Raw genomic sequence first — 21,922 nt, forward strand, 5'->3', positions numbered from 1 at the left:
TTTTGACATTAAATTAGAGTGAATAATTACTAATATTTAAAATTTATAAGAAATTATTTTGTCATAATATACTAAGTTATTAGGCAGGATTAATTTAAGAGCGATTAGATGGTTAGGTAAACAAAAATTATTATATCTATCAGTCTCTAAATTTAAATAGAGTAGGTAATGCGAGTACTTAATGTAGTCAAACATGCTTTGTTATATTTCTTATGACCTTTAATAAATTCACATTGTGATTATCTATATTTTGATGTTATTTATTATATATTTATTTAAATAATTAACTTTTTCCTATATTTTTATAATTTTACTATCGTAAAAAAAAACATACATATACTTTGTCATATATATATATATATATATATATATATATATATATATATATATATATATGATACTTTTGAATAGTTATATGAAAGGAATTTTATATATTTTATTATTAATCCTTCTTTACCTGTAAGATAATAAATACATGTGATTATTATTTAATATATAATAATAAGTATATACAACTGTTTAAAAATAATCTTTTGTCAAGAGTAATATACATATCAAAATTTATAATTTTTTCCAAAATAAAATAGTAAAGTTATTAAATTATTTTATATTTTAAATTATTGGACATGATATATTAAAATTATATCTAACAAATTAACTGTTTTTTTTCTTTTTTCTATCCTCAAAAAACTCAAAAGGATGCAAAAATATTTCTTTTATAAATAATATATTAAATATATTTATTATTAATCATTCGTATAAAATAATACGGGCACGTTTTTTATTTTATTATTAATCCTTCATGTAAAAAGAAACGATTATTTAAAATTATAGTATAAAAATCACAAATTATAATATGTTAAAAATTTATATAAAATTACAAGTCTAAATTATTTATTATATGAATTATTGAATGTGTAATTATAGATTAAATATATTTTATTATTAATTATTTGTATAAAATAATACAAGTACGTTTTTTTTTATATTATTAGTCCTTCATGTAAACGAAAACGATTATTTAAAATTATAGTATAAAAACCACAAATTATAATATGTTATAAATTTATATAAAATTACAAATCTAAATTATTAGCTGGTACCTTGTTTATATGAATTAGTAAATGTATCACTTAATTAAATTACATTTTTAAAATAATATAATTGAAATGGTTTCAAGTATATTTTTATTATTTAAGTACGTTTTTAAGTATAGATTTAAAGTCGTGTGGTATATTTAAGTCAAAATTTAATATGATTCATTTATTACATATTTAAGAACGTATTGTCGAGTTAATTTCTTTTAATATCATCTAAAACTTGACAAAGTCTGTGTGGTGTTTTTAAGCTTAAATTTAATATAAATTGAAGAGTATTAATGTTGATACAAATTAGAGATTTTGTTTTTTTTTTTTAAAGTTATAAAAAAGATATTCTATTTTATTTTTGTCTGTAATTACGAAATCATTATACTAAATACAAATTAGAGATTTTGTTTTTTTAAAGTTGTAAAAAAGATATTCTATTTTATTTTTGTCTGTAATTACGAAATCATTATACTAAAACTAATGAATACACATGTAATGCACGTAGCACATGGGCATGAGAGAGGTTTTTCAAAATAATTTAATTTAGTTTCAGTTTTTTCTTCTTCAACTTTTAAAGTATTATTGATAGCTTCATGGGAAAACTACCATTACTAGTTACTAGATATATGAGCACTCCCACTTGTTTAATGAAGAAGATTTAACACATTAGATTTAATTAAGATTTAAACTTTTCATAAATTTAAATATTTTTTAACTAAAGTTTTTAACAATATTTTTCTGTTTGTTTGTTAAGTATTCAAATAAGTTATACTTTTTATTTAAATTTTTGTTTTTTAATTTTTCTATTATTCAAATGATATTATTATTATTATTTTATCATTATTTCGTCATTTTACCTAACACGAGACAAAGAGAGGAGGTTGTTACTAACCCATTTTATTTCTCCTGTTTTTTTGTATTTTTTTCTCTTTCGAAGTTTTTTTCTCCCTTCTGCGTAAATTTTTTTCATACCTTATTTATTTCAGAATTTGATCACCTCATAGCAGTTGAGAACCCAAAAATCAATTCTAACAAATCAGATTTTTAAACAAAATAAGTTATTATTTACTCTTAATATTCTTTGTTATTTGTTTTCATTGTGGTTTTGTCAAATAGTTTAACTTTTTCTCATGTTTTGATATTTTATTATAGATTCCTAAGTTTTGGAATATTTTTTGCTTGATTTTGAAAATTGTTTAAAAAAAAATATTTCAAAGAGGAAAACTAATTATGATCTGGATAGAAATATAATAGATTACTTAAATGTAAAAGTGGTTTCATCACTACACTTTTTTTTCACACAAGCATTGTGATTGGTAGAAAATATTTGAATGTTTTAACTTAGAACTTAAGTGAAGTAAATTTATATGACATCTTTTTATAATAGACTATGAAATGTTAATACTTTTATAAATGTAAATTAAATATTATATATATATATATATATATATATATATATATATGATTGATTTAGGGTTTTAGTTAAATTGTATACCTATGTTTATTCCGATAGGTGGAATAAACCCTTATATGAAAAATGATTTTAAAGATCGATGAGAATTATGTGAAATTCTGATCACATGTCTGGATGATATATGAGTTATTGTTTGGGTTTTTTTATTAAGTATTGACACAAATATCTTTTTGTTTTACTGATGATCCAAATTATATAGAATAAGATACTAGGTGGCGAGAAACAAAAGCTCTTTAACATATGACATGTATATGTCATTTAGGTTGTAATGAACTTACATTGATTTTATGATTTGTGAGTCGCTTTGAATCAGATAATAATATACCTAGTAGGATGTATTTAATATGTTATGAGTCAATATATGTACTTAATATAGTCAACACACACATAATTATTTTATTTTTGTAACAAATACATTTTATTTTTCTTAAGTTGAAAATTCATTTCAATAACTTATTCTTATGTATGTTGTTTGTGTTATAAACACATATTTAAAATTCATTTTAATAACTTATTTTTACGTGTTGTTTGTGTTATACACACACATAATTATTATTTTAAGATTTAAAATCTTATACGAGTTGAATTCAAGTTTTATTAATGCTGTGATTTTCTTGAGACTCATCAATATGTCACTTTTAAATAAAATAAAATAGATGTGTGTTATTTTATTAAAAATATAAAATGCTAATTATTATAAAAAAAGATTAATATTTATTTAAAACGCTAAAAATATATTTTATTAAATCATAAAAAATAAATGTTTATTTTAATACCATCTAATTGTTTTCATAAGTAAAATCGTAGACGGTGCAGCACACACATAAACACATATAAATTGTCAATGGTATTTGTTCGGGCTTCGCATAGAAGCTCCCTATATTTTTCCACACAGACCTTGGTTACTTCCATTTCTAGATCTTCCACTCTAACATTGGAGAAACTAATCATTCGATCCCTTATGAATCTTCGTATAATCATATATATTTTTTAATAATTTATGCTTATTACCTCTATTATTTAGAAGTTGAAAGTAAGTATAATTTAATTTTTTTTAATTTTAAAATAGTTTTTAAGTATAAATTTGTGAGGGTACTATTTTCTTTAACTTTCTTAATAAAAAATTGGTTAAAGATGATTTTTATCTTAATAAAATATTTGCCCTAGCTCTTTCCATCCATCTAATCCATCCCAAGTATTTTTTGTGCAATTTTCTAATCGATCAATCGTATTCACATCTGGCTCTTCCAGAAGAGCCAAGGTTAACATCATCATCATTCATTCAAAAGTAAAACACAGATTATAATAGTAACTTTTCAATATAATTAATATGGTATAAAAGGGTTATTAATCCCGATTTGATTTTAGGGTTGGGGGAGGAGATACCTTGCAGAAGCAGTTACGTTTATTAACTATTATTTTCGTTTATTCCACCATAACTTTTCATTAATCTCATATGCTATACAGTGCATTATAATAAGCTTTGGAACAAGTAAAAATATGCGAGTGGACCCTACTTTGAAACTTCCCCATGTCTCTTGCATGCACCAACGAGACCACCATTGATGAACACTACAACAAAGAGTGTTGCTATATATTATAGTTTCATAGGGTATATGTAGTGCATGCCAGAACCTCTGCTATTATACTCAGTCTCAGGGTTATGGAAGAAACTCTGAAGCAACGAGGAAAAGAAGTGGAGAACGAAGACACCTCAACCACTTCTAAAGAACGTGCCATTTCTCCATTTGATCTAGGTATGTCTAAACGGATAATGATACTATGACTTCTTTTTTTATTTTCATTGTTGTTCTCTCACGTGATTTAGTGTGGATCATTGATTAATGTACTATTATTTTCTTTTTTTGAAAGAATCAATAATTTACATTAAACCATGTTGAAAAATAAATGATCAGTGTAAAAAAAAAAAAAGAGTTATAGTCTAATTTTCCGGAAAAAAAAAACACTCATATAGCTTTTTATGTGCTTCAAAAATTCTAATTTTCTCTGATCTGTTGTAATGAGTAAAAGTTTTATGATTGTGTAGAAACATAATTTCTTTGAAATTGAACATTTTTTTGTGTATTACAGTTTAAGAAAGATATTTGCGTATGTTGCAGAACATTCACGTCAAACTTTGTAAATTGGATTATATAAACTTAACTTAGCTACTTTTATAGTGATATTCTTTTGTTGAAATTCAACATCTGGATAATCATCAATATTTTTTGTTTAATTATATTTTGAATCATTACTCTGTTTATAGTAGTATTGACCCTTGGTAATGTTAAAAGATTTTCATATTTGTTTGAGAATAAAAAAATTTCACCAAAAACAATTGAGAACCAACAATGAAAATCATGTTTTAGAGTGGTAGATATATAATAATTAATATTTTAAGAATGAATATGTTAAAATTATCACATGTTTATATAGGTTTTAAAACGTTTACAATAAGGCTTAATTGTTTAAATATTATATTCTATATAGGGGACTTTTTTTTATATGTAATGGTTTTGAATTAATGTTATAGCTCTTGATATTTTTTTTATGATTCTATATTTATGATTAATAAAGACTGAAATATTTAAAAAAATTATAGTTTTCATATTATTATGGTTATTAATTTTATAAAAAATAAGGAATTTTCTTAATGTAAATAAGGAGGCTAGTAGTTTTTATAAGAAAATAATGAAGATGGTTATATTATAAAAAACATGCATAAAGAAAATTATAATATATATTTTATTTTGGAATTGTTTTCTTAAGCTCATTGAATCCCTCTCATTAATAAGAACTTCTTTAATACAATGATGAATTGGTCATTTTAATATTTAAAGGCAAATTCAGTTTTTTATTTATTTAATATAACATAAAATGCATCGTAATGTTAATTAATTAAGATTCAACAGTGAAGGTTTTCTTTTATTTACTCAGACAATCTCACTCATATTTTCTTTTCCTTTAATTTTGTTATTTATTATCATAACATGAACCATATTTCATCACTCATGTTACTAAACTAAAACAGAGGCCTCTCTTGTTTTTTTCCCTCACGAAACTTTGATTTTTTGTTTATGTTTCTACTTTCTAGGTTTGTTCGCCATATGGAATCGATTTCGTAGTTACTTAGTGATTTTGTCCAAAAAGGTCAATAAGAAAGGTGACTTTTCAAAGCCAATGTGTTCTGTAAGATAATTTAGAATTTAGAATTTAGAATTATTTTTAGAATTTCAAATAATATAGTTTTTAATTTTTATTATCCAGATGCAGAATTACATAAATAATAAATACATTCGACCATTGTAGTTTATTTACTCAACCTTCATGTAATTGTGTTTGCAGTTCCCACTATTACCAGGTCGGATACAAAGGATTCAATTGACAGAGGTTGTTTTCTAAACTTTTTTGTATTTATCCAACAACAAATAAACATTTCAGACGAGTAAAGTAACCTATGTTTTTCCTCAGACGCTGTGCTTGCAAGGGTTGAATCAGAGAAAAGACTAGCTCTGATCAAAGCATGGGAAGAAAGTGAAAAAACAAAAGCAGAGAACAGGTAAACAAAATTTGACATCAATTTTCTTTCCCAACAACATTCGAGTGTTGGATATGAAGAGAGTGTATTGCAGAAAGTGAGGTTGACTAATGTGAAAATGTGAAACAGGGCATATAAAAGGCACAATGCTGTTGTGTTGTGGGAGAACAGTAAGAAAGCATCGGCGGAGGCACATCTGAAGAGAATTGAGGTGGCATTACGTTAATGGTTTTTTGTGTTATACGATGAATGAGGTTAATGTTGTAATGAAAACGTTTGCATTGAACAGGAAAAATTGGACAGAAACAAGGCGAAGTGTGTGGAGAAGATGCAAAATAAAGTTGCAGAAATTCACCGAACAGCAGAGGAGAAAAGGGCAATGATAGAAGCTTACAAGGGAGAAGAATTTCTGGAAATAGAGGAGAAAGCTGCAAAGTTTCGAACTCGTGGATATTCGCCCAGGAAATTTCTTCCATGCTTTGGCAGTTAAAGCTTTTTTCTTCCAAATTCTCAACATCTTCTCTTGTTCTTGTTATAGGTTCAAAATTTGCTCTTTCTTTGTTCTTCCTTTGTAGTAATAAGAGCAGCAATTTGCATGTTACACAAACAAGCGATCGTGTTAACCGGTTGGACGTGAGATGGAATCATGCAAACATATATAAAAACGATTTCAGCCATCATTTTAAAATAAAAAATCATTTCAAAATAAAATGAAATTTTGTAAATATTTACCCAAGAGATTGACCCTATTAATGCTATAAGGATTTGACATAAAAATAATGACGTTGTTTATGGAGATAAAAATGAGGTTATAAATATAAACCTCAGTATGTCTAATAATTTAGCTTGTATGAGGTAAAATGCTTGCTTCCTTCTTAATTCTTCGATATGTCTTCTAAAATTAAAATCATAATAAAATTCCGGATTTAAAATCATAAGAGTCTCATTTAACAAAAATAAAATGTTTATCATTAAATAATGTCTTAGTACACATAATAGTTACATTTCACTTACAAATCATGACCAAAAGTAATTTAGATATATTCTTCAACTCTGAAATTACTTCTAAGAACAAAACCAATATATACATATATTGCTTTTAAATTTAATCAAACTTAAAAGTGATTATATATAATTAATATTTCCATGCTATTTTAATTAAAAATTGGAATAAGAATTATTTTAAAAATTTATATAGGAATAAAACTATTATTTTGACATAAATCTTACACATTTTAAATAAAAAAAATACTTGTATAAAGGGAACTACCGAAGCAAAATTATTATTAATGTACAATAACAGTATACTGATAAAATAAATTTATTATTTGAATTTATGAAAATGTGCATTAATTAGTAAATTGCAGGGAAAGCATATATATATATGTATATAAAATAAAAATAGATTTGACTGTTATAGAGGTGTGATGTTGTCCTGAAAGTTATGCATGGAGTTCTATAATTAGAAAAGAAAATGTGTGTAGAAGCGTAATAGAGAAGGAAATGATGTTTGTTATTCACAGAATATGGATGTTTGTTACGGTAATTTCGCAGGAGACAACAACTACAAAAGGCGTTGTGATCCTTTGGTGTTCAAGCTGAGCCCTCACCACTTCCATCTTTTCGTGCTAGCTAGCTTATTTTCCACCATTTGTGTCGCAGGTAATAATCTAACTAGCTAGTGCGACAATAAAATAAACACAAAAAAATAAATAAATGGCTTTCAGCGGTACCCAACAGAAGTGCAAGGCTTGCGATAAAATTGTTCACTTCGTCGAAAGCTTTTCTGCCGATGGGGTCTCTTATCACAAAAACTGCTTCAGATGCAGCCATTGCAATGGCCTTCTCGCGGTACCTTTCTTTTTTGCATTTTCCTATAATCTTTTTCATGGAAAATACATTCTCGTACCAAACCATTGTCCTGTTTTCCGTTGCAGATAAGCAACTACTGCTCCGGCGATGGAATTTTATACTGCAAGGTGCATTATGAGCAGCTTTTCAAGGAAACTGGCTCCTACCCCAAGAGAGTCAATTCTTGTAAAATCCTTATCTTTAACTCTGCTACAAAATTTTCTCATTAAAGTTTTCTTCTTTTTGTGCTAATTCTGGGGCTAATCATAATCTTGTCTCGTTATTTTCAATCAGCTCCAAAGCCACCAAACGAGCTGGTATGTATGATTTCTATGTAGCAATATCCTTTCTGTGTAGACATGGCTACATGGTTTTCATCACTGTTTTGTTTTATCTACCACAGAATAGGACACCAAGCAAAATTTCTGCCTTCTTCTCTGGGACTCAAGATAAATGCTCAAAATGCAAGAAAACCGTCTATCCATTGGAAAAGGTTTGAAAGCTTTGTGAGGATTATACATGTTTATGAGTTCTGAGTTCTGACCCTTAATTTTTGTGACAGTTGACAGTGGAAGGTGAGTTTTACCACAAATCATGCTTCAGGTGTGCACATGGAGGGTGTTTTCTGACTCCTTCAACCTATGCTGCTCTCGATGGGTTCCTATACTGCAAGCCACACTTCTCTCAGTTGTTCAAGGAGAAGGGAAGCTACAGTTATCTGTCGAAGCAAGCTTCATTGAAGAGAAGTGAAATGCTACAACAAGAGGCTGAGGCTGCGGCGGCTGCGGCGGCGGCTGCGGAGAGTAAGAAGGCTGCAAGTAATCGCTCAGAGTCAGAGTCAGAAGCAGAGGCAAAGGCAGAGACAGAAACAGAAACAGCAGAGGCAGAAACAGAGGCAGAGACAGAGAAAAAGGAAGATGAAGAGGAACCTAACTCTGACAAAGATCAGTAGATAACATATGAGTTCTACTGGGGGGGGCTTTACTGCTAAGTGTTTCTTTGCATGATTATGATCTTTCTGGCTCTAACACAACCCCAAAACCCCAATATTTTTGCCATTTTCTTCATTCATTCATTCATTGGGGTTGGCTTGTCTCTTTCACACAAGGGCTATTACAAAAAACTATAATCACAAATTTGCAAACAGTTAGTGTAGACTGTAAATCGTTAAGCCCTCTGTTTTTTTCTGGGCATGTAGATGCCTTTCTCGAGCCATAAGTATATTCGTTCCGCTGTCATTTTCCTCTTTAATTCTGTGTTAAGAAACATACACCACATTTCACCAATGAATTTTTATCATCTCACTTCATCATCAATTACCATACCAATCTCTTTTCTCTACTTCTTTCTACACACTTTTACCTAATTAACCAAAGCGTTTATCTTTCATCAATAACTCAAAATCATCTTTATGTGAAAATCTAAATCTTTCTGTAAAGAAACATATAAACATTGATGTAAAATAAGTTGCAATTTGAAGTTATCTAGTCTTAGACTATAAAATATAATATAATTTATATATTTAAAAAATATTTGTTATTGAAGAAGTATTTATTTCACACGCTGGAATACAATACAGGTTTACAATATTGAAGTAAAATAACTTGGAATGATATAAACACATGATTTATAAAATAACTTATTTCATTCTCTACTATAAATTAATATACATGATCCATAGTTTTATCTACTCGTATCTAACTCAATTAGACATTTTAAACATTCTCTCTTCTCTATTCTATTATTAAAAAAAGGTTGGTGGGTAAAATGTTTCCCTTTGCTTCTTTAAATGGTATATGGTATTAAATTAGTTAATTTTATCTGATTTGAATCACCAATTATTTTATTTTATTTTTAATTTAATTAAGTTTCAAATCTCGATAAATTTAATATATTTAATTAAGTTTCAACTTTTTTATAAAGTTCAAAATTTTCAATCAAATATTTCTTAAATTTTATTGAATGCATGTTGACGTAATTATCATCATAACTTGTCATTTTTTTATTAGTATTCACGTATTATGAAATATAAAATTTTGTTATTAATATAAAATAATATTAATTTATGTAAAACAATAAAAAATATTATTTTAATTAAAAGATATTAATAAAATAATATAAAATATAATTTTTAATCTATAAGATTAAATAAAGAAAATAATAAAATAAAATAACAGTCACCTCATCCATTAAAAAATTAAAAATAAGTGGGTAAATTCATTTTAATTTATTTCTTTTTTAAAAATATCCTAGTATTTTATTTATTGTGTGTGGGATAACTCTGTGTTCTCCGTTCTTTACACCTCGCTGGCCGTTTATCCAAACCCAGTTTCCAGTGTCTCCGACTGTGAGAAAAGACAAGAAGTAACGGCAACCGCTGTGAACTGAAAATCAGATCAAAATCAAATGGGTTCTCTTCCTCTCACCGGTAGTAAACCCTTCTTCACCAATCTTCATTGGTCTTCGTCACACACAAGAACACCAACAAGAACCATTTCTATGAAGCAGAGAGTCAAGGTTTTCGCTTCACAGTCTCCAAATGAAGAAGAAAAAAAATCTCCTAAACTCGACAGTTACGACATGATGGAACTCAAGTTTGGTCGCTTAATCGGAGAAGACCCCAAGCTCACCCTTGCCAAGGTATCCCTTCTCTTCTAATTCTTTTTTTTTTTTTTATTATTGTGCGTAACAATGTTTCATATAATACTATACCTTTGTTTATATGTTTATAGTTTAATCTTGCTAATTGGTTCTGTGCACCATTGTTATGCTTGTTGGTTTAGATAATGGGAAGAAAGGCAAACCCTGATGCTTCTTATCTTGATATTGAGAAAGCCTTTTATAAGAATGGTCGTAAAGTTGTGGAAGTGGAGGAAGTTCCATTTGAGGGCTCTAAGGGAGGGAAGTCATCAAGGAAACTGGATGACCTTGGTTTGGTGCGTCCTGTTCCTGTTAAGGGATTCAAGTTCAAATCTGATAATAACAAACCAACATTGGAGATTAAGAAACCTGTCCGGTCTGAAAATGTGGAGGGAAGTGATAGGAAGAGTAGTGTTCCCAATGTTATTCTCAGGAAGCCGACCGTGTTTAAAGATGATGGGGAGGCGGAAACGTTGACTTCAAGGTTGAGAATGAAGCCCAATCTGTCACTGAACATGCGGGATGAGCAAGTGAAAGAGAAGTTTAGCGACATGACACTATTGAGGAAGCCTGAAACACCGGTTGCCAAGAGTACTGATACGGTTGAAGAGCCTTCATCTAATGTGGACCAAGGGAACAATGATGGTGAGTTAAATATGTGGAATGAAGAGCCGGGTTTTACATTGTTGGAGCGGCCACACAAACCAAGCGTTAAAAAAGAAGAGGAGGAATTTGGAGAAGTGAATGCCATGGTACCAAATGATGTAGGTGTAACCTTTGTTGCTACTTGCAATATAAACTTTTTGTGGAGTAAGCCTGGTTTTTAACTAATTTCTTGCTTGACTGATTAGGAATTGGAGCAACACGAGCAGCTGGAGTTACATCAGGCGCCAAATGATTTAAGTGAATCATTAGATGTAAAGTCAGTTGATTCTAGAATGGAGTTGCCTGTGGATGCTGCACTACAGGCAAAGCCAAAAAGGTATATCAAAATAGTTTAATGGTTAAGTTTATGGTTATGATTTCAGTTTTCGTTAATTACTTGAATGCATTTTTTATAGATTAGATCAATATGTTGAACAAACCTCGAAATTTGTTGAAGAGGGCACTTCCCTTGATCTTGGAGGTCAAACAAGCAATGATAATTTCGGGAATTCTGTTGATATGTCAGATTTCAAGGTCAGATTATATGGATTATACGAGTTAGTTACTTATTTTCCTGACTTTGTGTTAACCTTTGTGTTCTTCAATTTTGTAGGAAAGTGAGGATGCTGATTGGACCAGGGCAGAAGGTTTGATTGAGACCGGAGACAGAGGAGATGTGGAACTAGTAAGCTGCAATACCAAAGGTTTCATTGTAAGTACATAGGAAGCAGTACAACGGACTTTAATTTGTAAATAAAAACAGTTTCTTTATCTTATATTGTTTTTTTAATAACTCAAATAAACAATTTTACAGGTTTCTTTTGGTTCCTTGGTAGGATTTCTGCCATACCGTAATCTTAATTCCAAATGGAAGTTCTTAGCTTTTGAGACTTGGTTAAAACAGAAGGGTTTGGATCCATCAATATACAAGCAAAACTCAGGCACTATTACAAGTTTTGACACTGATATTAAGATTTTTTCTCCGGATTCTCCTCCATCTCTGGAGATTGATGGTAAAGTTGACAATAAAATTTCACCAGATATGAAATTGGAAGATCTGCTAAGGATTTATGACCAAGAGAAAAATAGGTTCTTATCATCGTTTATTGGACAGGTTTGGTATTTAAAACATAAATGCACTGCCCAAATATGTTCCTCAAATTTTTTATGTTAATAGACGGAAGCTGAATATTATCTGATCTTAATTTTAAGATATCAATAGTTTGTGTTTTGCAGAAACTTAAGGCAAATGTGTTAGTGGCAGACAGAAAAATAAGAAAGCTCATATTCTCTCTAAGGCGGAAAGAAAGTGAAGAATTGGTTGAGAAGAAGAGAAATCTTATGGTAAATGCTTTAGTAAGGATAGCATTTCTTAAATTAGCATGGAGCATGTTTGCTGATTCAATGAAATGAAGTGTTATTCTGATTTATTCTATGTTTCTTACAACAGGCTAGACTTCAAGTTGGGGATATAGTGAAATGCCGCATCCAGAAAATAGCTTACTTTGGAATTTTTGTTGAGGTATATACAACATTTAAAATCGTTATGCTAGTATTATGGAGTTCAGTTTCACTAGTATATTTAGCTTTACGTCACTTATTCCAGTGGATTTGCCTTGTTTGGCCTATTTATTGAGCCAAGCTGTAAGCACCTGGATACTCTTTTTTGCCCTTTCATGGAATCGGAGTTTACAATGGTGGTAAAAATATCCTAAAAGTTGATGTGATTACTACTTATCACTGTAGATTGAAGGAGTTTCTGCACTGATTCATCAGTCTGAATTATCGTGGGATGCCACTGTGAACCCTGCATCGTATTTTAGGATTGGTCAGGTATTTTCCTTCCTAAAATAATAAAGTAGGAAATTGTTTTCAACAACTAAATAATAACGATGTGTGCCTCCACCAACATGTTTCCTTTTTTTCTTCCGCGACATTGCAGTATATTTTCAGTGCTTTCAATATAGATGATGCCATGAATAAACTATCCAACAGTGCAAGTTGTTGGTGGATGTACAAAGATGATTTGTATTGTATCTGTTTGCACAGTGTTAATTAGCAGGTGGTATACGATTACCGGTGGGTTGAGCTGGATTTGGTCTGATATAATACAATCCCACCGCACCCCACCAAATGACCAAATCTAATCCAACGCTATCAATGGTAGATTAGGTCTAATAATAAAAAAAGGCAGAAATCCAACCTAACTCAAACCGAGAATTTTTATTGAATTGAGGTATTGGTCTGTCCAAACACAACCCGGCCTGATCCATGTTGGGTTTACACGTGACAAGTAATGCCAAGGAGAAAGAGGGTGGTAGTGATGTTGAATATATTGTTAAAGATAAACTCATGATTATTAATCTTTATATATACACACACACTACTCAAAAGAGAACACTTTTTACAATGACAAGTTGTAAATATAAGTATTTATACTTATAATGTAAACAAACATGCAATGTTATTAGAAATAACATAGCTAGAAACAAAAACTAAATATAGATGGTGTTAACTTTTTCAACATTCCCCCTCAACATCTGACTTTGTTTAATTAAGAGCAGAACTTTCCAAATTTGCCAGCAAACAAACAACATGAGTGGTTTTATATCTAATAGATGAAGTTGATAGAAGTACCCTTGATATTTGAACTCTTTATAGTTTTACTTTGTTTTTGTTTTAGCCTTACTTTTTGTTTCAGGTTCTGGAGGCAAAAGTTCACCAATTAAACTTTGCTCTTGAGCGCATACTTTTATCATTAAAGGAGGTCACGGTAATTTTCTTTTTCTATTTTGTTATTTACTTAAGATCTCCCTTGGATTAGGGGAGAATTGTGGAGATTATTTTGACAAAGTCCACTCAGATCAAACAGTGTTTATACACTTTATTATTTAGCAAATCATTGTCTTCTTATGACAGCCTGATCCATTAATCAACTCCTTAGAGGCTATAATTGGGGATCATGACCCCTTAGATGGGAGATTAGAAGCAGCTCAAACAGATGTAGAGGTAATCTTCATATGAGAAAGTAGAAATCACTTTATTTACCAAAATATGCCCGTTATATTCTTAGGGATTATATATGCTGGCTAACATCCTTTCTATTCCTTTTCTGTTACGACATATTTTAATCAAATTTCAGAATGTCCAAGGTTTTAATATCTAGATTGAGTTATTGCAATTATGTTTTATATGCATAATAATTTCATTTTAGTCACATGAGAGAAAGAATAATGCTTGCCATGCAATTTCAATACGTATGTTACGTTTATTTTATTGTCGAGATGGATTATTGACTTGACATGACTAATCATCAAAGTATACTCATTTTTTAACAGTGGCCTGAAGTGGAATCCCTAGTTGAAGAATTGCAAAAGATTGAGGGAGTCCAGTCTGTTTCAAAAGGCCGTTTTTTCAGAAGCCCTGGTTTGGCTCCAACTTTTCAGGTGTGGATACATGTTCTTTATTATTTTCTTGAATGAGTTTTAGCTCAGTATTTGATCTGTCAGAACTCCACATAAGTTACAATTTGCATTATGGATTTTGCACGTTGTTTGTGGAAGGCCAATAAAGGTTCAAATGATGAATCAACAGACAGAATTTTCTTTTGGCTAACTCAAGTTGTTTATGTGTATGGAAACCAATACTGTACCAGGTTTATATGGCATCCATCTTTGAGGATCAATACAAGTTACTCGCTCGATCGGGAAATAAAATACAAGAGGTAATGATATCGGCTTTGTTTTAATTTGTCGTTAAAAAGGGTTTTGCTGTATATGTTTCTTCTGGTCTCTGTTTTTCTTTGTTTTCTCTAGATTGTTGTAAATGCAGATGAATGACTAAAGGCATATTCACAGTATGATAGTCTAACCGTGATGAAGGAATAATTTTGGGCAGGTGATAGTTCAAACTTCTTTGGATAAAGAAAGGATGAAATCAGCTGTTATGACATGTGCAAACAGAGTGGAATAATTTGTGACAGCAAGCCTTTTTTTGTTGCTTGCATTTTTATGATTGTACATTGTTGTGGGGTGAGCAGGGTGCAATTTAAGGAGCATTTGAAGTTACTACTCTATACAAAAGCATTGGTGGAAGGATAGCAATTTTATTTCTTGTAAAAAGGTAGTCATAGAGGCATATTCCTGCCTTTTGGGGAGGTGCTGGGCTCAGAGGGAGGGGTTCCTATAAATACATGTCCACTAGTCCGTTTCTAAACCGTCAAATGGGCGAGCTAAGACCAGTTGTTTCGTTGTCTTTTTTTTTAATTAAAAATTAAAATTAAAATAATTTAAAAGATTAGTTTTTTATACTATATTTCTTTAAAATACATGTATACAATAGGATTGTAAATTAAAATTAAATTATTAACATCAAATTTTAATTATTAATCATTAATTATAATAGAATAATTTATGTGTTTTTGTCTTTTAATTTTTAGTAAGAAATATTTTTTTTTAAATTTGGTCTAATTTATTTATTTGATTTTAAAATCACGTAAATTTAATTTTTTTAGAAAATTTTTGTTAAATTTATTTAAAATTTTAATTAATTAAGATAAAAAATTCGTTTGAAATGTGAAATAAATTGAATTAAATTTAGTTATAAAAACTAAATTTATGTATTTTAAAAAACGTGAGATTAAATTTATCTCAAGAAATTAATTCTAATTTTACTAAAAATAAAGTAATTAAAAATATATCTAATTCAATAATTTGTAAAAATTAATAATTAAAAATATATTTAATTCAATGATTTAATATGTGAATGAAATAATCATTTTAATTTATCTAAATATTATTAATTAATGAATTAAAATTTTAAAAATTATTTATATAATTAAATATGTTTTTAATATTATTTATATATATATAAATAAATAAATTTAAAATAAAAAATAGCGAACCAACAACTTGTTACCAATCGTATGGGTTGCAAATTTTAATATGTTTTATATCCGTGGGCCAGTCCAATTCAGTACATTTTTTTGTGGACAAATAGCACATCAAGTTAAAATGGATTAAATTCATTCATTTTGTCACCGTACCATTGTAAATTTTTTATTATTATTATTATATTAGTATTATTATTTTAAATATTGTATTTTCAGAAATTATATTTTTTGAAATATGGAAACCACTATGTTATTATTAGATCATAAAATAATTTTCTTCTCCAAGATAAAAATAAAATGAGGCATTAATGCTTTTTACATTCAAACCTGAAATTAATTTTGAAAACTCAAAACACGTGAATACCATATATGCTGTAACATGTATATATGAAATTCGTGAAAATAGTTTTGTCATGTTTGGTTTACTTTTCAAAAATAACGTTCCCTCAAAAATGTCATTTAGTCAAGTTTTTATTTTATTTTTATTTTTATTTTTTTACAAAAGGAGTGCAATTCTAATTTTTATAAATAAAAATATAAATTTTATTGGAAATTATTAAATCACACGTGATGACAACTAAGATTTTGATAAAAATAATATATTATCTTCTAATTTCTAAAAAACTACATAAGTTGAAACAAATATTTTGTGTGTGTGTCTATATATATATATATATATAAGAATTTTCATTTTTAAGGCTTATAATTATAAAAATCATGAAAAAAAGTATCTTCTATTAAACTTCTCTTTAAGGTATCTTTTGCGGAAAGATAAAAAAATGAATGGAAATAGAAAAAAAAAAATACATGTGAAAAATAAAATGAAAATAAGAGTGTTTATTAAAAAAATAGAAAAAGTACATAAGTGAGAATAAGTAACAGAAAAAGGAAAATAAGATATAAAATATATTTTTTCCCTTTCAAGCAAATACATGTTTTTGTTTTTTGTTCCTCTTCTAACAACTAATAATGATTAACAAAGTTATGAAAAATATTCATAGCAATTAAGCATTCTCATATTTATTAAATAAAGAAGTGAAAATTCAAATTTCTGACATGCCAAATACCGGAACATGTCTTATTCCACTGAACTAATCCTTGAGATTTTAAAAATATTTTTAACTACTGCCCCACAAAATTATCCTGGTTTAGAACAATGATTATGTTATTAGTTTAGTTACTGGTCAACAAAACTGAATTATGTCTTAAAAAGAACAAATTGGACAGTAGCTTATATGCACTTGGTTCCAGGGTTTTCAACAGCATGGGTGAACGTTGTACTGGGGATGTGTGACCACAAGTTTGAATTCTCCATAACTATAGACAGCTTTCATTTCTTTTCATTTTTAATTTTGAAAAAAAACGACAGCTTTCTTTAAAGTGTTGGGTTTGGTTTGGGACAGTGTTGTGTTGTGTTGGGTGTGAATAGCATAGGGTATCGTGTCGTAAAGTGTTGGGTTTCTTAGCCTACACCGTGTGTCGCATCTTCATCGCACATAATGCACCTGCTTCTCCATTATGCTTCATCATTTGAATGAACCCCTTTTTTTTTTCACTTACCATTCGCTTCCCTTTTAGTGAATGATTTGTCTTTGTCTCCAGAACTTGTAGAAACAAAAACTGAATTGTTTTGAATAAAGTACAAATTCTAAGATAAACCCAGAATATTCAGACACTCCAAGTTTTCCCTCTGCGGAAGAAAATGGGAATGGGAACTAGCACCTTTGTTACTCGATGGATCAACTTTCTCACCATGGTAATGCTGTTTGATTCCTACAGTGATCGAGTTTTCCAGTTCATTTCGATTTTTGGGTTTTTTGTTCCATTTTTTCTTTGTCTACTGTCTTATATTCACGTGCTTTTTTTCTGTTGTTCTTGAATACCCTTCGTTAATTTTCTCTTGAACTTGTTCCGAAGATACGATTTTTATCTGCCAACTTTGCCTGCTGTTCACAGTTACTGCATTCTTTCCCTAACCGTTTATATGTGTACTGAAGATGAAAAACCGAATGAGAACCACGATTGTGTTTTATTTCTGTTTATAAAAAGGTGCTTTTAGTTTTCAAAATGCAACTAAACAATGTTGTTTAAACAAATGGTGTAGGATGCGAGGCTCAAAGCAGTGTGTAATCGGGGAAGATGAAAACAGAAAAAGATGAGAAAACATCTCCCGCTGTTTTTATTTTCCGGTTTGCAAAAGAACTTGTTTTGGAAACAATTTTCAAAACATAACAGATTTTAAATGAGAATCTATCTAGTATGGAAATGTTGTTGAAGACAATTTTTAAACCTAAAAAGTGAGAAGGGAATCAAACAGGCTGCAAGTGTTTTATTATCATTATTTTTACAATTAGTGATTGTTTATGCTGGTTTCTTGTTCACCTTGCGCAGCTTTTGGCCATTGTTGTGATAATTTTTGGAGTGTGGATGAGCACTCATCATGATGGCTGCAGAAAGTCTCTCACTTTGCCTGTGATAGGCCTCGGAGCAGTTATTTTCTTGATGTCAGCTTTGCATTCTATATGATTTTGATGCCTTTGTTTCTCTTTTGAATATTTTCTGCCAAAATGCATTGTCTTCTCTCTTGTTTCTTTGTTGTGCAGATCTGTAGTTGGGTTTTTGGGTGCCCTGAAAGACATCTCCATACTCTTATGGGTTGTATCCTTATTTCTTATCAGATTCACTATTTTTAAGATGGTTACATCAGATAATGGTTGAAATAAATTTTGGATTCTGGGTATCATCCTTGACAATGTACTTGCAGTATCTGATCTCGCTGTTCATTGTCTTGATGGGAATCCTGGTCTTCACAGTATTGGTGTAAGTATGCAATTTTGTTCTCATTATCATTTGTCTTTTTTGTAAATATAAACTGTCTCTGTCATGTTTATGTTTGGAGTCTCATATACTGGCCTTAAAAAGTCTTTAACATATTTGTATTTCTGCTCTTCTTTGCTTTATTGGTATGTTCATTAGCCGAATTTGTTCTACGAATTTGCTACCTTGGCAGTCCATGGTACATATATGCGGAATTATCTTTATTGTTTTAGCAGTAGTAGGTTACTTAGAATCTGTGTAATGTAACATATCAGTATCATTTGCAATTAATTTTGTTAAAGAAACTGTGAAAACGCTCATTTGCACTAGTAACTAAGTTGAGTTCAGTTTCTCTATTGAGTTTTTTAGTGTCCTCTGCTAAATTATTAAGAACACACTGCTTTGTACTTCAAATATCCTTTTAATATATTTTAAAACTTCATAATCAGTGGTCATGTATTTTGAAGACACAAGCAACACAAAAAAACCTCACAGAATCCAAATTGAATGATGAGTTGATGTTTCATTGATGGTTATCTTTCTTTGTTTGTTCCACTGGGTGGCATGAGTGGCATTTCAAAACTTGCATTTTTCTTCAGCAAACCTCACTGTCGCTTCATGTGTGGATTCGCTTATGTAACGTTCTGCCATTGTGTCAGGTTCATCGTCACCAACAATGGATCAGGTCATAGCGTGACTGGCTTGAGGTAAGGAATCAAGTATTTCATTTATTTTTATATTATTATGATCCTTAATATTTGAAATGGTGACAATTCCATGATATATGTGATGTGATGAAAGATCGATGACAACCTTCTTGTCTGCTTAGGTATAAAGAGTATCAGCTTCAGGATTTTAGTTCTTGGTTTCTCAAAGAGGTAAAACTTCTGTCAGTATGATGGAGAATTGTTGGTGCACAGTAGCACCTCAACATCCAAAAGCTTGAAGTTTTTGTTTTTGTTTTAGTTAAACAATTCTCATAATTGGGAGAGGTTGAAGGTTTGTCTTGTCAAATCTGAAGACTGCAACAACCTATCCAAAAAATATAAGGTGTGATTGTGACCTATACTATTCCATTGAATTTAAATCATCTACACCAAAAAAAGAAGCTGTGATTAGTACCTTTCCAATTTTCCTGTTATGCAGACTCTTAAACAGTATAAATCAGCTAAATTGACGCCAATTGAAGCTGGTTGCTGCCGACCACCTTCTCAGTAGGTTCTATTCTCTGGCTGCTTGTTTAATAGCTACCCAAATGCATTTCAATAGGGTATAGTTTATTTTCCAGATAAGAAAATGAGTGCATATTTCTGATGTTGTTTTAAGTTTGGGTTTTGTCTAACTTAGGTGTGGATATCCTGCTGCAAATGCATCCTACTATGACTTGACTTTTCATCCAGTTAGCCCCAACAATGACTGCAAGCGATACAAAAATTCTCGAGCCATCAAATGCTATGACTGTGACTCTTGCAAGTAAGCATGATCATGCTGTATTTCTGATTTTCTAGATCAGTAAAATATTGTCTCACTGCCATTTTTTGTTTGTTCTGAATCTTGAATCCAGGGCTGGTGTGGCACAATACATGAAAACCGAGTGGCGAGTTGTTGCTATATTTAATGTTGTTTTATTTGTTGTCTTGGTAAGGCAAACTCGAATGATTTTACCTTGTTTTCTTGTGTTAAGAATGTTTATAGAGAAATAAGGTAAACAATTTTTAAGGTCACTGACATTGATGGCGTTGTTTTGGTGCAATGCAGTCGATTATATACTTTGTGGGATGCTGCGCGAGACGAAATGCTGCGAGAAGGCATTCTAAAGCTTGAATGGAAGCATCATCATAACATAATTGTTTTTCAATTTTGAAGGGGAAAATCAGTGAAACTTCCCAAATTCGTGTTATCTTTAGAGGACCCCTTGATGATGGATTGTGCAATCTTTGTGAACACCATCACTTCAATTGTTAATATCTTTGATGTTATTATTTGATTTGATGTGAATAGAAAATCCAAAATTAGCTAACATTGGGGTGGTTATGATGATATGGAAATGTTCACCAATCTCTACAAGTCACAGATTAATGATGCCTTGTTCGTTTGCTTATTAGATAAACAAATAACCTTTAATCAGTTCTACGTATGTCACAGCAGCATAAGATTCGTGTTAAGGAAATTAAAAATCAGTTTCTTGTAATTCACCAATTTGTCAAATATCTTACATCAATTAAAGATAATTATAATAATTATAAGTGGTACAAATCTAATTTAGTAAACCAATATTGTACCGGTGAATTAGATTTAAAGTGAGAAATATGGAGATTTCATGGTTACTATAAATAAGATAAATTTACATTATATAATAATATAACAAATCTCATAAAATAAAAAAACATTGTTGCTTTCAAAAGGTGATGGCTGATTCCTGCAACATTAGTTTTAGTTGTTAAAAATGAATATTAAAGATGATGATTATTTATGATGCATGGATATAATGTATATGGAATACCACATGTATCTAATATGTCAATACGTTAATTTTCAAATTTTCAAAATAATACGTATAAATATATGATACATGAATATTGAAAATTGTACGGTAATTCTTAAAAACATAGTAAATATATGATTGTTGTTGTGTACATCTAAATTAAAACTATATGTACTAAAGTTGTCAATATAAAAAAATATAAATTATTGTCATCATAAAAAGTACCATTACAATAAAACTCTTAAATAATGACTAATTTTAGTAATCAAAAATATATTAAAGACCAATTTTTTAAATAGAGACAAATTATTTTGTTAGCCAAAATCTGATAGTTAATATTAGTGACTATTTAGAAATTAATTATTTCGATAGTCAAAACCTCTGTAGTTAATGTTAGTGATCAATTTAAAAGATAGTTCATAATAGAAATTATTTTAATTATCAATTTAGAAATCAATTATAATTTTTTAAAATTACTTACATTTTGAATAAT

The 21,922-nt window shown here is 29.5% G+C and overlaps 4 protein-coding genes across 6 annotated transcripts; all 4 read left to right on the forward strand.

The window, feature by feature from the left end:
* Nucleotides 1-4,225: 4,225 nt before the first annotated feature.
* On the forward strand, nucleotides 4,226-6,590 carry LOC114175392 (remorin-like). Its single transcript, XM_028060163.1, has 5 exons — nucleotides 4,226-4,319; nucleotides 5,908-5,952; nucleotides 6,061-6,121; nucleotides 6,230-6,311; nucleotides 6,390-6,590. The coding sequence occupies exons 1-5, from the start codon at nucleotides 4,226-4,228 to the stop codon at nucleotides 6,588-6,590; spliced, it is 483 nt and encodes a 160-aa protein (XP_027915964.1).
* Nucleotides 6,591-7,684: 1,094 nt separating this feature from the next.
* LOC114179495 (LIM domain-containing protein WLIM2a-like) lies at nucleotides 7,685-9,267 on the forward strand. Its single transcript, XM_028065851.2, has 5 exons — nucleotides 7,685-7,951; nucleotides 8,038-8,137; nucleotides 8,246-8,268; nucleotides 8,355-8,444; nucleotides 8,514-9,267. Exons 1-5 carry the CDS (start codon nucleotides 7,817-7,819, stop codon nucleotides 8,901-8,903), a joined length of 738 nt encoding a protein of 245 aa, XP_027921652.1. The 5' UTR covers nucleotides 7,685-7,816; the 3' UTR covers nucleotides 8,904-9,267.
* A 965-nt stretch (nucleotides 9,268-10,232) lies between these two features.
* LOC114179038 (Nucleic acid-binding, OB-fold-like protein) lies at nucleotides 10,233-15,543 on the forward strand. Of its 2 annotated transcripts, none has more exons than XM_028065231.2 (14): nucleotides 10,233-10,591; nucleotides 10,735-11,355; nucleotides 11,443-11,573; nucleotides 11,653-11,770; nucleotides 11,850-11,948; nucleotides 12,051-12,350; nucleotides 12,473-12,580; nucleotides 12,687-12,758; nucleotides 12,983-13,069; nucleotides 13,938-14,009; nucleotides 14,156-14,245; nucleotides 14,575-14,682; nucleotides 14,892-14,960; nucleotides 15,134-15,543. In XM_028065231.2, exons 1-14 carry the CDS (start codon nucleotides 10,358-10,360, stop codon nucleotides 15,206-15,208), a joined length of 2,184 nt encoding a protein of 727 aa, XP_027921032.1. In that variant the 5' UTR covers nucleotides 10,233-10,357; the 3' UTR covers nucleotides 15,209-15,543. The 2 variants fall into 2 exon arrangements, with proteins under 2 accessions (XP_027921032.1, XP_027921033.1); XM_028065232.2 differs by having other exon boundaries at nucleotides 15,052-15,274.
* Nucleotides 15,544-17,395: 1,852 nt separating this feature from the next.
* On the forward strand, nucleotides 17,396-21,002 carry TET10 (tetraspanin10). 2 transcript variants are annotated; one of them, XM_028062992.2, is made up of 11 exons: nucleotides 17,396-17,883; nucleotides 18,519-18,631; nucleotides 18,731-18,785; nucleotides 18,892-18,947; nucleotides 19,604-19,651; nucleotides 19,774-19,822; nucleotides 19,911-19,994; nucleotides 20,091-20,158; nucleotides 20,292-20,417; nucleotides 20,509-20,584; nucleotides 20,703-21,002. In XM_028062992.2, exons 1-11 carry the CDS (start codon nucleotides 17,830-17,832, stop codon nucleotides 20,766-20,768), a joined length of 795 nt encoding a protein of 264 aa, XP_027918793.1. In that variant the 5' UTR covers nucleotides 17,396-17,829; the 3' UTR covers nucleotides 20,769-21,002. The 2 variants fall into 2 exon arrangements, with proteins under 2 accessions (XP_027918793.1, XP_085527676.1); XM_085671550.1 differs by having other exon boundaries at nucleotides 17,397-17,883; nucleotides 18,232-18,631.
* The last annotated feature ends 920 nt before the right edge of the window (nucleotides 21,003-21,922 follow it).

The sequence above is a fragment of the Vigna unguiculata genome, chromosome 3 (assembly GCF_037176805.1).
Source record: "Vigna unguiculata cultivar grain cowpea cultivar isolate G323 ecotype 2 chromosome 3, ASM3717680v1, whole genome shotgun sequence".
Taxonomy (NCBI): domain Eukaryota; kingdom Viridiplantae; phylum Streptophyta; class Magnoliopsida; order Fabales; family Fabaceae; genus Vigna; species Vigna unguiculata.

What these genes read in the sequence shown, in the direction of transcription:
- LOC114175392 (XM_028060163.1), top strand. Translation starts at nt 4,226, where the DNA reads ATGGAAGAAACTCTGAAGCAACGAGGAAAAGAAGTGGAGAACGAAGAC. An exon ending in AAAGGATTCAATTGACAGAG is followed by an intron (nt 5,953 to 6,060) that starts GTTGTTTTCTAA and finishes GGGTTGAATCAG; the next exon opens with AGAAAAGACTAGCTCTGATC. An exon ending in CACATCTGAAGAGAATTGAG is followed by an intron (nt 6,312 to 6,389) that starts GTGGCATTACGT and finishes TGCATTGAACAG; the next exon opens with GAAAAATTGGACAGAAACAA.
- LOC114179495 (XM_028065851.2), top strand. Translation starts at nt 7,817, where the DNA reads ATGGCTTTCAGCGGTACCCAACAGAAGTGCAAGGCTTGCGATAAAATT. An exon ending in CCCCAAGAGAGTCAATTCTT is followed by an intron (nt 8,138 to 8,245) that starts GTAAAATCCTTA and finishes ATTTTCAATCAG; the next exon opens with CTCCAAAGCCACCAAACGAG. An exon ending in CCGTCTATCCATTGGAAAAG is followed by an intron (nt 8,445 to 8,513) that starts GTTTGAAAGCTT and finishes TTTTTGTGACAG; the next exon opens with TTGACAGTGGAAGGTGAGTT.
- LOC114179038 (XM_028065231.2), top strand. Translation starts at nt 10,358, where the DNA reads ATGGGTTCTCTTCCTCTCACCGGTAGTAAACCCTTCTTCACCAATCTT. An exon ending in GTTTGGCTCCAACTTTTCAG is followed by an intron (nt 14,683 to 14,891) that starts GTGTGGATACAT and finishes ATACTGTACCAG; the next exon opens with GTTTATATGGCATCCATCTT. An exon ending in CGGGAAATAAAATACAAGAG is followed by an intron (nt 14,961 to 15,133) that starts GTAATGATATCG and finishes AATTTTGGGCAG; the next exon opens with GTGATAGTTCAAACTTCTTT.
- TET10 (XM_028062992.2), top strand. Translation starts at nt 17,830, where the DNA reads ATGGGAATGGGAACTAGCACCTTTGTTACTCGATGGATCAACTTTCTC. An exon ending in CATAGCGTGACTGGCTTGAG is followed by an intron (nt 19,652 to 19,773) that starts GTAAGGAATCAA and finishes TTGTCTGCTTAG; the next exon opens with GTATAAAGAGTATCAGCTTC. An exon ending in ACCTATCCAAAAAATATAAG is followed by an intron (nt 19,995 to 20,090) that starts GTGTGATTGTGA and finishes CCTGTTATGCAG; the next exon opens with ACTCTTAAACAGTATAAATC.